Source organism: Leopardus geoffroyi, chromosome E1, assembly GCF_018350155.1.
Source record: "Leopardus geoffroyi isolate Oge1 chromosome E1, O.geoffroyi_Oge1_pat1.0, whole genome shotgun sequence".
NCBI lineage: Eukaryota > Metazoa > Chordata > Mammalia > Carnivora > Felidae > Leopardus > Leopardus geoffroyi.
Genome location: NC_059330.1, coordinates 42,546,532 through 42,563,799, shown reverse-complemented (window position 1 = coordinate 42,563,799; position 17,268 = coordinate 42,546,532). Strand labels below are relative to the sequence as shown.

At 52.7% G+C, this 17,268-nt stretch overlaps 1 protein-coding gene across 5 annotated transcripts; it reads left to right on the top strand.

Annotated features, from left to right (window-relative positions):
• The first annotated feature begins 12,546 nt into the window (after positions 1–12,546).
• SLC25A39 (solute carrier family 25 member 39) lies at positions 12,547–16,954 on the top strand. Of its 5 annotated transcripts, none has more exons than XM_045489161.1 (12): positions 12,547–12,701; positions 13,558–13,657; positions 13,791–13,850; positions 13,977–14,021; positions 14,255–14,388; positions 14,732–14,799; positions 14,943–15,067; positions 15,249–15,422; positions 15,765–15,874; positions 16,100–16,181; positions 16,261–16,341; positions 16,434–16,954. In XM_045489161.1, the coding sequence occupies exons 2-12, from the start codon at positions 13,573–13,575 to the stop codon at positions 16,547–16,549; spliced, it is 1,080 nt and encodes a 359-aa protein (XP_045345117.1). In that variant the 5' UTR covers positions 12,547–12,701; positions 13,558–13,572; the 3' UTR covers positions 16,550–16,954. The 5 variants fall into 5 exon arrangements, with proteins under 5 accessions (XP_045345117.1, XP_045345119.1, XP_045345118.1 ...); XM_045489163.1 differs by having other exon boundaries at positions 12,555–12,701; positions 14,279–14,388; XM_045489162.1 differs by having other exon boundaries at positions 12,581–13,456.
• Positions 16,955–17,268: the final 314 nt, after the last annotated feature.

Genomic DNA, 17,268 nt, shown 5'->3' with positions numbered 1-17,268 from the left:
GAAAGGACAGTTTTTTGTGTTCTATTCAGGCCCTCAACTGATTGGATGAGGCCCACTCACATTATGGAGGGCAACTGGCTTTAGCCAAAATCTATCAATTTCAATGTAAATCCCACCCCAAAATATCCACCAAGTTGACACATAAAACTAACCATCACATTATTCTTTGTTTATTTTTCTTCAGTGTTTGTCTTTTTCCTGTTGAACTGTGGGAGCTCTTTATGTATTCTGGATATTTTATATGTTGCAGATATCTACTCTCAATCCGTCATTTGTCTTTTATCCTTGTTTATGGTTTTTTTTCTAATGTTTGTTTATTTTTGAGAGAGGGAGAGAGAGCAGGGGAAGGGAAGAGGGGGCGGCGACAGAGGATCCGAAGTGAGCTCTGCGCTGACAGTAGAAAACCCGAAGTGGGGCTTGAACTCACGGACTGTGAGATCATGATCTGAGCTGAAGTCGAACATTTAACTGACTGAGACACCCAGGCACCCCGGTTTATGTTTTCTTTTGTGGTCACAAGTTGTGTCTTTGTTATGTCATCGGAAATCTAGTGATCGGTCTTTTCCTGTGTGGCTTCTGCCTTTCCCCTTTCCTCTTGTTTAAGAAGTTATAGATATGTTCTATAAATATGGTCTGTTTCTATTCTTACTACAGCCCCAGCTGGATGACCTCAGGTGCTAGTGTTGAGGCACCGAAGGTGACAGGAGGTTCCACTGAGAAGTCTGGCATGGAGAGGTCCCTGGGTGTATCTCCCTGGTGAAGAGGTTCCTCCAGGCCAGGCCCATGGCTGTTTTCAGAGGCGATGGTCTGGATAAAGGACTGGGCGCTTCCCTCTCTTTCCTTCCTTCCAGTTCTCTCAGTCTCTCCCTGATTCTTCCAATCACCCTGCAGGATTTTCTTCATTTAGAGTTACTGTTCTGCCCCCACAGAAGAGCCACAAGGGCCCCAGGGATGGGGCCTTTCACCCCCAAGCTCTTGAGTTGCCAGATAAAACATAAGATTCCCAGTTAAATTTGAATCTCAGAGTATAAATGAAATTTTTTTATTAAAAAAAAATTTTTTTAGGGGCACCTGGGTGGCTCAGTCGGTTGAGCGTCCGACTTCAGCTCAGGTCATGATCTCGCTGTCCGTGAGTTCGAGCCCCGCGTCGGGCTCTGTGCTGACAGCTCAGAGCCTAGAGCCTGTTTCAGATTCTGTGTCTCCCTCTCTCCCTGGCCCTCCCCCCTCATGCTCTCTCTCTCTCGCTCTCTCTGCAAAAATAAACTTTAAAAAAGAAAAAATTAAAAAAAAATTTTTTATGTTTATTTGTTTTTGAGAGAGAGAGAGACCGAGTGTGAGTGAGGGAGGAGCAGAGAGAGAAGGAGACACAGACTCTGAAACAGGCTCCAGGCTCCAAGCTGTCAGCACAGAGCCCAACCTGGGCCTTGAACTTGCAGCCCACGAGATCACGACCTGAGCCGAAGTCGGACACTTAACCGACTGAGCCACCCAGGTGACCCAGAAATTTTTTTTAGTATAAGTACATCTCATGCAATATTTGAGACATACTTACACTTAAAAAAAATAATCACTGTGTGTCTGAAATTCAAGTTTAACTGGGCATCTTACATTTTTATTTACCAGATCTGGCAGCCCTGAAGATTAAGTTTGGAGTGAGGGCACAGAAACAGCCTCTCCTCCCTCACACCTACTCCTTCCCCTTCCTGCCTGAGTCACCTTGGAGTGAGCAGTTGTTGGCGCCTGCCCTCATCATCAGGCACCTGACTGGTGAGCCTATGGAACTCTGCTAGGCCCTGCAGGCTTCTGGATAGTGTGGGGGAGGGGACCTGGGACCGGGTCAGTGGCCAGGCCAGAGACTGTGGCAGGATGTTTGGCAACAGAGCTACTGGAGGAAATCAGGAGACACGGGTTCCTGTCCCAGCATAGGCATAGGCTGTAACTTGCCCAGTGCCAGTGGGCAGGTCACTTTCTTTGTTGCTGTGTTTTAATCAGTTACTATGTTTTTAAAGTAATCTCTACATCCAACTTTGAGCTCGAACTCATGACCCCAAAGTCAAGAGTTGCACGCTCCACCGACTGACCCAGCCAGGCGCCCCAAATCAATTATTATTTTTAGCAAAAAGTAGCATGCATATAAATGTTAACCAAATGGTAGCACAAAACGGTCCTCTTGTCCTGTTTCTTTTCCTGCCCCAGACATCCACTTTCAAACCCTTTAAGTTTCTTCTGTGAGTTTCCCTTGCATTTCTTTTTTTTTTAATGTTAGTTTATTTTGAGACAGAGAGAGAGAGAGAGAGCACGCGCCTAAGTGAGCATGAGTGGGGGAGGAGCAGAGAGAGAGAGAGAGAGAGAGAGAGAATCCCAAGCAGGCTCAATGCTATTAGCACAGAGCCTGACTTGGGGCTCAATCCCACGTACGGAAAAATCACGACTTGAGCTGAAACCAAGAATCGGAGGATTAATTGAGCCACCCAGTCCCCCACCCCACCCCCGTATTTCTAAATCAGTGTGCATTTGGGAATTCTTGCTTCGCCTCTGGGCTCAGTATAGCCATCTGAGCAGTGAGTGAGCACTGCCCTGCTCCCTGTCCACTGCGAGATTCCAAGTCTACAGGGAGCTGTGACGGCCCCACTGACCCTGGGGAGAGTGATGCTAGGTGGTACCCTCAAATCCAGTTGTGGGGTGGATGCAGGATGGGTGGGGGGAGGGGAGGGATGAATGGGGGAGGGGAAGGCCGGTAGAGGAAGTGGATTCCTTAGCTTTGCAGGGGCCCTGGCTGGAGGGGCCTTCGGGGATCCGGGGATCGGGGATCCTCTAGCCCGTGTTCTCGATGCCAGCTACCCTTTGGAATCAGCTGGGGAGCTTTTGCAGCTGAAGATGGCTGAGGTCTGAGACCCGCTTATCCTGCTCAGCCCCCTTTTTATGGAACGAGGAACCTGGAACTCGGCGAGGAAACTCTTCTCCACTTCTTCTTCCTCTTATGAACTGCGTGACTTATAAGCCCGGCCACAGAGTCCTGATGTGCACATTGCAGACACTGAGACTGAGGCAGTTCCCCCATCAGAGTCAAGTAATGCCTGCAGAGCGCTCAGCGCACAGCCTGAACCAAGTACGCGCTCAGTTAATAGAACTGCCCCCATTGTGGGGATTCTTCCCCTTGGGCCCTCCCATCGCACCGCCACCCCCACCCCCACTTTAGCTTGGGAGACTGTCGCCTGCCCCTCAGCCCACCTCACTCTCTCCTCCCTAGTCCTGGCCCCCCCGGGGTTTCTCCTCCCAGAAACCCACCTGGTTCCCCACCGGGGCTGCACCCTATCTCATCCTGCTGGCCCCGTGTCCGAAACTCCATCCCCCTCCACCGCCCCCCGGGGCATCTGGTCCTGACTCCTGTGCAATCACGAGATTGAAAACCATCAGGTTCCCTCAGCCAGACGAGGGCAGAGGTGGCCAAAGAAGAATCAGTCCCTCCGAGATGGGGTCAGGGTGGGACGTGACACGGGAGAGGATGGGCTGACTTCTCTTCTCCTATCCAGATATGGAAGCCAGCATCTGCCTCCTACAGGAGAGGAGGGGCACATTCCTGGGTTAAAGTTTCGGTTTTGTATATCCTGAGAGCATGGTATGTTCTGGAGGTGAACTTCCACGGCAAGGACTGGTCCCGGGAGTCTACAGGAAGCCAGAGTGGCCTCTGGGACAGGCGGGTGGCCGGTGCCAGGGGACAAGAGTCAACTCTTTCCTGGAAATCAGGACAATGGGTTGGGATCTGAGCAGCGGCGGGCGGGAACTTGTCACCGTCTGCTGATCTCGGGTTACAGCTCTGCCTCCTGCCTGTGGGGTGACTTTGGCTTACTTCTTTGACCCTAAATGTGAAAGATACTAACTGTAGTTACCCAGTAGGGAGTTCAGGAGGATCAAATGTGTTAACACGTCCATGTAAAGGGCCAGGCACACAGTTGTTCCTCAATAAATTGTCATTTCCTTCTCCATCATACCTATGTTCGAAAGAATTTGGACAACCAAACTGCATTTATCTAGGACCAAAGAGTTCATTTTTCTGTTAAATTTTACAAAATCAGGGGCACCTGGGTAGTTCAGTCGGTTACACGTCCAACTTCAGCTCAGTCATGATCTCACAGTTCATGAGTTTGAGCCCCATGTCAGGCTCTGTGCTGACAGCTCAGAACTTAGAGCCTGCTTCAGATTCTATGTCTCCCTCTCTCTCGCCCCCTCCCCTGCTCGCTCTCTCTCTCTCTCCAAAAAATAAACATTAAAAAAAATTTTTTTTTAATTTACAAAGTCAGTGATGTAAAATCTGACCCCACTAGAGTGAAAAAATTTAAAAATGCAGCCAAAGCCAAGAGAGGGGCTCAGGTCTTTCAAACCCTTCCCCAGCTCCCCTGGGCCCACATGTAAAGATGTCCAGTCCCTGCCCTGGGAGGGGGTGGACCCTGAGCTGCAAGGCTTGAGAGAAGCTGGACCCCGTTGGTGGTCCGGCCACTGTCATGCCACTCAAGGTACGTGGAGTGCCCTTCCCACCCTGTGCCTTTTTCTGAACTTGAGAATCCCCTGGGGGCAGCTGTGCTGGGCGCACGGCTGATGGCCTCCAGGAGCTGGAGCCCAGAGTTTGTCAAGGGCAGCAACTGAACAGGTTGGGTGGTAGACATGGAAGGGCAGTTTGGGTTGTTGACTCATTGACCACTAGAGCTGGGAGGATAATGAGCTTAGAGACCCGGGGGCAGAGTGGAGCCCAGAAGAATCAGGACAGTGTTTTGAATGCCTGTAGCCCATCACTGAGTTCCTATAACAACACTGCAGAGTGGTATCTCCATTTCACAGATACATGACACGCTAAAGGCCTTGTCCAGGGTCACCCAGTCCCAAGTGGTGGGGTCCGTGCTGAGTCCAAGTCAGTCAGAGCTTTTGCCCGTAGCACCAGGCTCTACTGGATGTTAACACCAGCTCAGCCCAGTCCTCCCTCCCAGTCCTTCCAGCCCACTGAGCACTGCTGGCCCTTCTCCAGGCAGACACCGTAGAGGCCAAGAAGTACCCGCTTAAAGTCACTTGGACAGGTCACTTCATTCCTCCAAGATTCAGTTTCCTCATCTGTAAAATGGGTCCACAATAACCCCGACATGTGAGATTCATGTCATGTGAGGTTCAACAAGAATGATGGGTTTGAAGAGGCCTTGTAAACTGCCACATTAAAAATGGGAGGAATTCTTTTTAGGACATCAGAGGGATTCCTCTTGTTAATCTGATGATCTAGCTCTGAAGCACCAGGCCAGGGCCTAGGTGAGGAAACCGCTCTCCCCAAACAGCTCAGAGAGGTCAAGTCACAGTCACCTCCAGGAGCCTAAGGAGGGGCAGAGAGGAGGCGGCTGCAAGGAAGGAAGGCGGGAGGGTGGAAGGAGCCACCCATCCCCAACCCCAGCACCCTTTCCTGGTAACAAATCCCTTTTACACATTTCATCTGTCTTAACCACTCAGGAGTCCTGGGAGGGAAGTAGGGCCCGGAATATTATTCTATTATAAGGATGAACGAGCCCAGGCCGAGAACAGAGACAAATTCTTCCAACAAGTAAGCAGAGAAATCTGTACTCAAGTGCCCTTCAGGGGACTTGCATTCAATCTTGTATGCTAGGATGGTCGCTGGTGTACTTGATTTCAGTGTTTTAAGAAAGCAGGTCCTGTAGGGGCGCCTGGGTGGCTCAGCCGGTTGAGCGTCCGACTTTGGCTCAGGTCATGATCTCACGGTTTGAGAGTTCGAGCCCTGCTCCGGGCTCTGTGCTGACAGCTCAGAGCCTGGACCCTGTTTCAGATTCTGTGTCTCCCTCTCTCTCTCTGCCCCTCCCCCACTCACACTTTGTGTCTCTTTGTCTCAAAAAATGAATAAACAAAAAAAAAATTTTTTTTAAAACAGTGGATCCTGCTAACGTTCTGTCGAGTTTCACACAACCTCTATCGAGGTTCTGTACAAGCTTCTCTTTTCATCTTTAACATAACCGTGCGAGGTAGGTACAGTTATTACCCCTGTCTTACAGTGAAGAAAGGAAGACTCAGATGTTAAGCAACTTTACTGGGGTCATGTCGTTGGGAAGGGGTGAAGTCAGAAACTGAATCCACGGCTGATCCAGAGCCTGTGTTTGTAACTATCACAATATTCTTTCCATGGAAGTTACTGCGACATCCCTGCCCCCCACCTGGGCACTTCCTTTCATCCCAGCCTGCTCCACCTTCCCTCGGTCCTCACCCGGGGTCAGTCTCCACTGACCCCCTAGTTCTCCCTTTCTTTGGACCATCTCTGGCCCTCTCTATCACGTGACTTGTTGTATTGCCCTCAGGAGTTACTCACTGTCTGCAATTGTCTTAATTTACTCATTTGTGGGGCGCCTGGGAGGCTTGGTCGGTTGGGCGTCCGACTTCGGCTCAGGTCATGATCTCACGGTCGTGAGTTCGAGCCCCGCTTTGGGCTCTGTGCCAACAGCTCAGAGCCTGGAGCCTGTTTCGGATTCTGTGTCTCCCTCTCTCTCTGCCCTTCCCCTGTTCATGCTCTGTCTCTCTCTGTCTCAAAAATAAATAAACGTTAAAAAAAATTTTTTTTTAAATAAAAAAAAAATTTACTCATTTGTTTGTATCTCCTGCACCAGAAAGTGTGAGCAGGGACTTTATGTGGCTTGGTCCCTGCTGTATCCCAGTGCCTACAACACTAGCTGGCAAGAAACAAATACACAAAAATAGCTAAAAAGAAAAAAAAAAAGAGAGAATAAATAAAAAATTTTAAAAAGGAGATGCACACAGTCAGCCCTTTGGTCCAGGCCCCTCTGGGATGGCTCCGCCTCCGTTTGGGCTCAGCTCTGGCGTGGCCACTCTGGTCTGGTAGCCAGTGTACCCTAGATAGCATTCGTCACACTGAGAGGCAGAACATGCGGCCCCCAGAAGGCGATGATACCACATGAGGCCGGATCGTGCTTGGTAAGCTCTCAGGGTCCTTTCTGAGGTTCTCGGTAGAAACAGATCCAAAGCCTGCTTTTGGTAATATATGTTTTGCACCCTCCTTTAACAAATTTTCAGAAATGAAATTCATAGATAATACCATTTTCCTAGGCACGGTGTCGTTAGAAGTGTATATAAAGTTCAAAGTGGAATACAGAGGAAAAACAAATAATTAGCAACAAATAATTTAGAATAAAATAATACGCGTTTCTGCGTGTGAAAGCTCAGGCTTGACTCCATGAGAGAACAGAAGCTTGTAAATGCACAGGAATCCCTGGCAATGAATCACTGGCAACTGTAAATGGAGACTCAGTGCTGGAGTGTCCTGTTAGCAACTCAGCTCACACAGGCCAGGTGGCCAAGGAGACAAGATTTTCTGAAATGGCGAATTACCCTTGATAAAGTTCTAATGGAGACAAATAAACGTTAAAATGATTTTATATAGCCAAATCTTCTGTAGGATTGCAGGGTAGTTTTATTCCTGGAAAACTCAATATATTTTAAAAGCATTTACAAAAGGGGCGCCTGGGTGGCTCAGTCGGTTGAGCGTCCGACTCCCGCTCAGGTTGTGATCTCGCGGTCTGTGAGTTCGAGCCCCGCTTTGGGCTCTGTGCCGACAGCCTGGAGCCTGTTTTGGATTCTGTGTCTCCCTCTCTCTCTGACCCTCCTCCCTTCATGCTCTGTCTCTGTCTCAAAAATAAATAAATAAATAAATAAATAAATAAACGTTAAAAAAATAAAAAAATAAAGCATTTACAAAAGATGTGGGTGAGGGGCGCCTGGGTGGCGCAGTCGGTTAAGCGTCCGACTTCAGCCAGGTCACGATCTCGCTGTCCGGGAGTTCGAGCCCCGCGTCAGGCTCTGGGCTGATGGCTCAGAGCCTGGAGCCTGTTTCCGATTCTGTGTCTCCCTCTCTCTCTGCCCCTCCCCCGTTCATGCTTTGTCTCTCTCTGTCCCAAAAATAAATAAATGTTGAAAAAAAAAATTAAAAAAAAAAAAAAAAAGATGTGGGTGAAATAGGGCTGGCCTCTAGGTCAGATAATTATGAATGTGTTTCTAATGTATGTGGGTGGCCAGAAAGACAAAGGAAGATTGAGTGGTGTGCAGGACAATTCCTGGTTGCGTCAGGATATCCTTCCTACACTTTATAGGACATTTAGCATCTCCCTCCTGCCTTCTATCAAACTCCAGGAGCCCCAGTCTTGTGATAACTACAAACGGCTTCATAAATTCACAAGATGTCCCCTAGGGGGCGGTAGCGCTCAGGACGAGAACAACTACCCAATACATTCTCCAGCCCTGCTTTTTAATTTAACTCTGTCTCTGAGCTGAGCAGGAGAGAGCCTGTCCCTAAGAGCTCTGGGAGTCGGGCTGGGATAGGGGTGGAGGGAGGCAATTCTGGAGGGTCTGTCAGGACTCTTTCCCTCTGGGGCCATTTCCTCAGACTACACCTAGGGTCCCTTCAATGAAGCCTTGGGTGTCCAGAAACTCCCCAACTCACCCTCTCGGGCATGGGTGCTGGAGACGGCAGTGGTGGGGGACGGAGAGGTGTTGTGAACAGATGCCTTTCCCCGGGTGGGTTGATCCTAGCTATTACGGGTATCTTTTTAACCTCCAAAAAAAAAAAAAAAAAAAAAAGACAGCTTTGGGGCACCTGGGTGGCTCGGTTAAGTGTCCGACTTCAGCTCAGGTCATGATCTCACGGTTCGGTTCGGCTCATGAGTTTGAGTCCCACACTGGGCTCTCAGCTGTCAGCACAGAGCCCACTTTGGATCCTCTGTCACCCTTTCTCTCTGCCCTTCCCCCACGCGTGCTCGCATTCTCAAAAATAGAAAACAGTTAAAAAAAAAATAGATACTGTTAAAAAATTTTAAAAAACAAGGCAGGTTTGCTGCTTTCTGGCCCTTTAAGTATTTCAGAGGGAGAAATCCCTTTCCCCACCAACTTTTTGTTTTGAAAACTTCAAAAACTTCAGAAAAAGTGCCTGAATGGTACAATGAGGACCCATATGCCCTTCGCCTTGCTTCACTGGTTCTTCCCATTCTGCTACATTGGTTTTATCTCTCTTTATTCTTGCTGAGCCGTTTGAGACTACATTGCACATGTTCACCCCTAAACACTTCAGCGTGTGTTTCCTAAGAACAAGGGCATTTTCCTACGAAACCACAGCACGGTTAGCACACTCAAGAAATTTAACACCGATGAGGTAATATCTACTATACGGGCCTTACTCAATTTTCTCCGACTGGCCCAATATAGTTTTCTGCAACTCACCCACCCCTTCCTGCCCTCAAGGTCCAATCAAAAATCTGACTTGGCATTTAGCGCTGAGCCTGGAGTTTGGATTTCTCTCCAGCTCAGTGGGCCTGCAACTGTGGGCCCGGCCTCCAGGAAGACAGCTCCAGGTGGAGATAGGTGCTGGCTATGAGCTCATAGGTGCTGGTGGGGTCCATGGGAAGGACATAAGCATGACTTAGGCCCCACAAATGTCTTCCCAGATGCCGGGGGTGGGGGTGGGGGGGTGGAGTGCAAGCTTGGGGGGTGTGTGGCACTGTCCCCCTGCAGGGCTTGTATGGAAGAATTCAATCTCACAATAAACTACCTTCTGTTGATGTCACTCCCCCAGGGCCAGGCAACGACTTATCCTTCAGTCCCCACAACAGCTCCTAGGGCTGTTTTCTTTCCTTTTATGATTGAAAGGAGTTTCTGTTTCTCCATCTGATGAGGAGGCTGGTGATGGCCATGTGGGGCCACATGCTGCCTCTGGAAGGATTACTGCGTGTGTGGTCAGTGTGAACTGTGGCCAAGTCAGCCAGGACAATGGCTGCTTCCTCCTCAGGTCTCTGGGCAGGTGAGTCTAGCCAGGGCCCCAGAGCTTCATGGGCATCTCAAGGCTCCTGATCCGCCCTGCAGCTGCCACAACCATCCTTGGGAGATGCATCCAGTAGCTTGAGTGGTGCCTCATTGCCCCCGGATAAGCCCTCCCACCTGTCCAGACTGCCGCCACTGCACTGGGCTTTGCTCACACCAATGATGTCCCAAGGTTTTCTCCGGCTCAAAGCATTTACCGGTGGGGGAAGGCAGGGACCGTGATCTGATCAACTCAGGGATCCTGTCAGGAGCCACAGAACCATTTGTCGACTCTTCACAGGGCTTTCACAGATGTGACTTTAGCTAGGAGTCTGTAAGTTAGGCAGGACGAATGACATCATTGTTATTTTCAGATGAAGAAACTGAGGCATAGCGATATATCTCACAGGCCTCCTCTTGCAAGAAGAAAACCAGAAATGGAATGCAAGCCCCTTATTCTACTGTGGGTGGAAACTGAGGCTCAGAGGTCACCAGGTTTGGTTCTGACTGCTACTTTGCAGCTGTATGATTTTGGCTCTGGGCAAGGAGGTGTTTCAGGAATTATTACTATCTGTGTCTGCATTTGGAGGCAGAGGTAGAACCAGAACTTGGATGCTCTAAAGGCTCTTTCTAGAACATTCTATGCCACAGGTCCTGGGGATGGGCAATCAATAATAATAGTCATTGAGTGCTTGCCATAGGATAGGCAAGGGTCTAAGTATTTCACAGCTATTAACTTATCAACTTACTATTAACTTATTAAATCCTCACATAGTGTATTATGAGGTGGGTGCATTATTATCCCCATCAGCTCATTTTATAAAGGGGAAAGCTAAGGCACAGAGGCTTTAAGATATTTGCTAGAGGTGGCGCTGGCCCCTGCCTCCCACGTGCTCTGATCTTGAGGCACAAGCTGCATTTCTTGGATTTCTTGAGCCCAAGGCCTGAGTAGATAAAACCTCCAACAGGTGAGCAGGTCACTGCAGGGAGCAGAGAAACTTGGTTCTGAACGGGGTGGGGTGAGAGCTCCTCTGGACTCAGGCAATTGGGGGTTTGAATTCTGGCTCTTTCATTTGAGTGACCTTGGTGTGATTTTGACCTCTCCCGCCTCCATTTTCTTATTTGCAAAATGGGAGGTTGCTGAGAGAAGTCTTGGTTCTACTCCACGGTAGGAGCCATTACACACAAGGCCCTCAGTTTCTTCCTCTGTATCATGGGAGAGTAATCTCTTGGTTGTTGGCTGGGAACGTGTTTGGGTAAACCGTAACTTGGAGGCTGTGAAAGACCTTAATAGAAGCTTGGTTCTCGCCTTTACATACATACAGTTTATAAAATGATTTTGTGTAATTTCAGACCTCCTCTTGACGGGGGGTAAGGGAATGTAAAGGCACCTTCTCCCCTGCCCTTTCGACCGGCGGCCACTTCACCCGTTAGAGTTTGCACTCTCCCGCTCCTAAACGTGAGCTTTCAAGCCTCTCGGAGCCCCAAAGCCAGTTTCAGGGAAAGCTGATGGTTGGCCCCTTCGAATCCACGTGCTAACCTCGCGTGCGCTGGCTGGCTGGGCGGCTTCAGGTCCAAGAAGCTGGTGACGTCAAAGTCACGGACTGCCCTTCTTAAAGGCGCAGGTTTGCACTCCGTGTTCATTTTTCTGTGTTCGGACAAATAATTACGACTGCACAAAAGTTTTAAAGGCAAGGCAGGTGGTGGGGGCGTCTCAGGTGCGGGGCTTGCAGGGGAGATACGTGTCTCTCTGAGAAGCGGGATCAGAGACGTCAGCGCAGGATTTAAGCCTACCTGTCACCCAGTGCGGCACCCCCCAGTGCAGGGGGAAAGTACCTGGAAGGCACTTAACTTTGAGCCCCAGTTTCCTCTTCTGTCAAAAGGGCCCAAATAATAATACACTTCTAAAAACTTGGGGACTTAGAAAAAATAACGTGACAGTAGCCAACGCAAAAATGCCGGTCCCCTTCTTTCCTACTCAACCCTTTCATTGTGCGAAGGAGGAACCCGAGACCCGGAGTGGTGGTGTGACTTGCCCAAGGTCACACACGGTGGTGGGATGCAGCCTAAATGGAGTCCGGCGGACCCTGTGTTTCCTGGCTCCCGGGCCAGCGTTTTCTCTGTCCAGCCTGCCTGGTCCGAGTCACAGCTCTTCTAACCCCAGCGCCCACGCGCACGGTACCCAGCAGTCTGGCAAGAGGTTGTGGAGCAGCGCCTCAGTCGATTATCTGTAAAATAGGAATAATGCTAATTTCTGTTCCGTAGGTCATCACTAAATTGGAAAACTTCGCAGGGAGCCCGGCGGGTAAATATATGCCATCACTATCTGATCGCCCCGTGGCCTTGGAAGAACTGATTCAAATCCCTGCCGGCTCCGCAGATGAGGACACCGAGGAAGAGCGGGAGAGCGCGTTACCCACGCTGGTCTGGAAAGTTAAGGGAAGAGCTGGGACTCCCCGGGCAGCGCTCGGCCAGCGTACTGGTGGGATGGAGTTTGTAAGACCACGCTGTTAAGTGCGGTGCTGCCTCCGTCACGCTCGACGTGGAGACCCCGCGACCTTGGGGCGCTGGTCCGGCGGAGAACCTGCGGCGCAGCCTCCCTCGGCTGGGGGACTGGGGCGCTGCGGGACCCAGAACCTCTGCGGGTGGGCGGGGCCGGCGGCACTCCGGGCGTGCGGCAGGTCGGCCGGCGGGGGGCGGGGCCTCGCGGCGCGGTCCGGAGGCGGGGCGGGCTCTGCTGCTTTTCGAGTCGGCCTTGGTACGGGTCGAGCGCGCGCGGACCCTGCACCGGCCGCGGAGCCGCCATGGGCCCGCTGGGCCCTGGGCGCCGCGCAGCGCGAGCACCGGCCTGGAGCCAGGTGGGCGGAGCTGGACCGGGGTTGAGGGCCCGGCTCGGGGCGGGGGTGGAGGTGGGCCTTCCGAGGTCCCGGGGAGCCTGAGCTGGGCTGGGGGCCTGGAGTCGTGAGCGGTCGGGCCGACCTGCTCGGTCCCACCGGGCGTCCGCTGAGCGCGGGACCGGCGTGCCCGAGGAACAAGGAGAGATCCTGTCTCCCCAAACCTACTTTCCGCCCTCTCGGCCGAACAACCCCGCCTCTGTCTTGGGAAGAGAGCAGAGAGATTGTCCTTCCCATCTAGGCCTGGGGACTGGCCCTTCCGGCCTCGGGGGGAGGGTGCGGGGGAGGGCCTGGAACCTCGCCTGCAGTCCCGAGAGAGCGGACGGTCCTTTCGTGACCATCAGATTTGTTTACACGTTTCCCTCATTGCTCGGCCCCACCTTTCAGGCCCGGTGACTCGGAGCTCCCAAGTGCCTGCCTCGAGAGGCAGGGGCTTTGGGGATCGGCTCAGACGTTTTGATCTTTGGGTCCCCAGGGCCAAACCAGGTGCCTGCCCCGAGGAGGGGGCACGGTAATTCCGTGTTGCTTAGATGAGGGAATGGCAGTGGGCCATTATTGCCTCTTAACCAGTGAGTAACTCCCCAGGCTTCCCTCCTAACTACTCCCACAGTGACCTTGGTCAGGTCACCCTACCTCTGTGAATCTGTTTCTCAATTGACAAAGTAGAGCTGACAACTGCTTTAAAAGGTTATCGTGAGGATCGTTTGAATTCATGTTAAGTGAGTGAATTGGGATGAAGGGCTGGGTCAAATCCCTTTCTTCCCTTCCCACTGACTCGTGTTTTGTGAGTTGGGACTCCAGTTGACTGTTTATTTTTCAGAATTGAAGCTACAAGATGGCTGACCAGAACCCTGGGGGCATTAGCCCCCTCCAACAAATGGTGGCCTCAGGCACCGGGGCTGTGGTCACCTCCCTCTTCAGTAAGATCTGGGGAGGTGGGGTAGGGGCAGCTGGGGACTAGGGCAGACCAAAGATTGGAGGGGACCTGGTCCTGGAGGAGGGGTCAGGGTTGGGGTCCTTAAGGAGACTTCAGACCTGCTGTCTTCCCCCCAGTGACACCCCTGGACGTGGTGAAGGTACGCTTGCAGTCTCAGCGCCCCTCCGTGGCCGGTGGTGAGTGCCCGACCCTGGAGCCAATATGGGGGGTGGTGCCTGGATAAAACAAGGGTCTTCCAGGGATGGGGTCCCTGGAGCGGGTGGGGGGGTTCTCCTGACTTAAGGGACTGCCTTGTATTTTAGAGCTGATGTCTTCCTCCAGACTCTGGAGCCTCCCCTACACCAAATGTGAGTTCCCCAAGCCACAGGGAGCTTGTGAAGGTCCAGGGGAGGGAGTGTCCCCAGGGGACCCGAGAGCTCCACAGCCCTAGCACACACTTCCAGGTCCTGTTAGCGAGCCCTCTGTCAGGAATGTCCACCCAGGGACCACGGCCTCTGCTGGCCCTCTAGGCACGGGGGCTCACCACCTCCCTGCAGGGTTCCAGAGCATAGTCATCCTAACACCCCCTCCCCTTTCCCAGTGCCCTCCTCTCTCCGATCCACAGGGAAGTGCCTCCTGTACTGCAATGGTGTCCTGGAGCCCCTGTACTTGTGCCCAAATGGTGCCCGCTGTGCCACCTGGTTCCAGGACCCCACGCGTTTTACGGGCACCTTGGTGAGTTGTGCCCTCAACCGTGTCTCTAGGCATTCCTGAGGGCTTTGCATTGGTCACGCTGCAGACTCAGAAAAGAATGAGCGACGCAAAGCAAGTAGGGGTGGCCGGTTCAGTTTGGGAAGGGCTTCCCCGAGGAGGTATCGTCGCTATGAGGTTTTGAAGGGTGGGCAAGAGTTCACTTGGAGCTAAGTGGGTGATTGAGTGTGTGGGGGCCTGAGCGACTACCGCCAGGACTCCGGGCAGTGGGCAGAGGTGAGGGCATCAGGCTGGGGCCAAGTATGGGCTAGCCCCCTCATGGAGCTTCTTCACCTTCCTCCTTGCGGACTGGTGTCTGCTTGGCCAGGATGCCTTTGTGAAGATCGTGAGACATGAAGGCACTAGGACCCTGTGGAGCGGCCTCCCAGCCACCTTGTGAGTATCCCAGCTTGTGTATTTGCTTTTCCTTCCTGGACTCCTCTGACCCGTTCCTCTCCTGTTGGCTGACTGGGGCAGGGGAGGCCTGGGAGGTTTGGGAGGCTTTGGGAGTCCCAGCTAACCTCTGTTCACACTCCCAGGGTTATGACTGTGCCGGCCACTGCCATCTACTTCACCGCCTATGACCAACTCAAGGCCTTCCTTTGTGGTCGAGCCCTGACTTCTGACCTCTACGCACCTATGGTGGCTGGCGCACTAGCCCGCTGTGAGCACAGCCTTGGGCCCTTGATCTCTCTCTCTGACCCCCACCTGCGCTTGAGTCCGGTTCTGGCTTCCAGCTCCAATGTCTGGCAGCTTAGGGGTAGAGGGATCTCTTGGGCCCCCAGATCCTGGGACAGGTTGCCGTTGGGCCCTGTGAGCTGACCTCTCCCCACTATTCCCCCCAGTGGGAACCGTGACTGTGATCAGCCCCCTGGAGCTGGTGCGGACAAAGCTGCAGGCTCAGCACGTGTCATACCGGGAGCTGGGTGCCTGTGTCCGAGCTGCCATGGCTCAGGGCGGCTGGCGCTCGCTGTGGCTGGGCTGGGGCCCCACTGCCCTTCGGGATGTGCCCTTTTCAGGTAGGAATCAGGGGTGCAGGGGCTGGGGTAACGGAGCCTTTGGATGACTCACAAGAGTTCTGCAGTTAAATCCCAGTTGTGCTATTACTGACTTTGAAGTCACCTGACTTCTCTGGGCTTTGAATATCTCATCGGTGCAATGGGGCCAGCAGGCAGGGTATTCACCCAAGTTTTCAGAAGTAAATTTCTGCAGAGGGCCCGTTACAGAAACTGGCACGAAACGAGCTGTCTTGGTTACCAGGAGGGAGGGCTTGTCACATTGTGCGGCAGTGGAAAATGGGAGGTCTGGGGCCACCCTGCTGTCCTCTCCAACTCTAATGAGCGTATCCTTGCGCCCCCAAGCCCTGTACTGGTTCAACTATGAGCTGGTGAAGAGCTGGTTGAGCGGGCTCAGGCCAAAAGACCAGACATCCGTGGGCATCAGCTTTGTGGCTGGCGGCATCTCAGGGACGGTGAGTTGATCGGACAGGGAGTGAGGCCAGTGGATGTGTCCTTGGGAGGCCTGAGGGTTGTTGGAGGTGCTCAAGAGAAGAGTGCTCGTGTAGCAGCAGGTGGCTGCCTGTTGAGGAGCAAGCTCGCCCTCCTGGTGAAATCCTAGTTAAGGTTGGCAGACCCTGGCTGGATGCGAGGGATGGGGGTCCTGGGAATGGAGACCAGCTCTCTCCCTACCCCACCAGGTGGCGGCCATCCTGACTCTACCCTTTGACGTGGTGAAGACGCAACGCCAGGTCGCACTGGGAGCGGTGGAGGCTGTGAGAGGTGAAGGTTCTGGCTGGTGTGGGGCCAGGCAGGTGGGGGCCCAAGCGGGGTCTTACTGGGCTGTGCCTTACGTTTGCAGTGACGCCCCCACATGCCGACTCCACCTGGCTGCTGCTGCGGAGGATCCGGGCTGAGTCTGGCACCAGGGGACTCTTTGCAGGTGAGTGTCTGTGTGTGTTTGTCCAAACTTGGAAGGATTGGGCCCCTCCCAGGACCCTGACCTCTGACCCTAATCTCCGTCTCCCATTGCAGGCTTTCTCCCGAGGATCATCAAGGCTGCCCCCTCCTGTGCCATCATGATCAGCACTTACGAGTTTGGCAAAAGCTTCTTCCAGAGGCTCAACAGAGAACAGCCTCTGGGCTCTTAAAAGGAGCCAGGGGACAAGGACCCTATCTCTTCCATGGATGGGGGTGGGGCGGAAGGAGACTGAGCCAAGTGCCTTGTCCTCAGCACTGAGGGGAAGGGCCTCATTTCCCTTCCCTCTCAACTATGAGCTCCAGGGGTTGGGGCTACCCCTCTAGGTCTGCCAAGGCCCCCCTAAAACAGCTTTCTTCCTGCTGTTCCTCATTCCCAAGTCCCAAGGATAATCACTTTTCCAGCCCCCCTGCCCTGACCAAGTTCAAGACCAAATCTGATAACTGCCCCCTCCCTTCCCACCATTTCCCTGTGTTTGCTGTAGCTGGGTCTGCTTCTGGGAGCCACAAAACCCTGGGCCTGGTGTAGTCTGCACCCTTCCCTGTTAATTCCTTGAGTCTAAAGATGATGAACTTCTCTCCAGTGCCTGTGAGTGCAGGGGGGTCGGGGTGGGGAGGGAACTGGAACTTGGTGAGTGATTTGCACAGAGGGGGCCTGGAAGGGACCTTGACAGCGGCTTTTACTGCCCAGGTGGTACCCATATAAAGCACCCCCCTCCTTATTTAGTGAGAGCTGGGTCAGTGCAAGGACCCAGAGTTGGGGGTGACAGGTAGTGTTAGGGCCAGGGTAGAAGGTGGTGCAACCTCTCCCCAAGGGCACACTTCAGTGACAACAGAGGAGGGAGGTTGCTTCTTTGGGTCTGCAACTCTGGGCCAAAGCTGAATTGCTCAG

Excerpts from the sequence above, each read along its gene's own strand:
- SLC25A39 (XM_045489161.1), top strand. The coding sequence starts at position 13,573 with ATGGCTGACCAGAACCCTGGGGGCATTAGCCCCCTCCAACAAATGGTG. Across the intron at positions 13,851-13,976 it reads GCGCCCCTCCGTGGCCGGTG|AGCTGATGTCTTCCTCCAGA; the intron begins GTGAGTGCCCGA and ends CTTGTATTTTAG. Across the intron at positions 16,342-16,433 it reads CACCAGGGGACTCTTTGCAG|GCTTTCTCCCGAGGATCATC; the intron begins GTGAGTGTCTGT and ends CTCCCATTGCAG.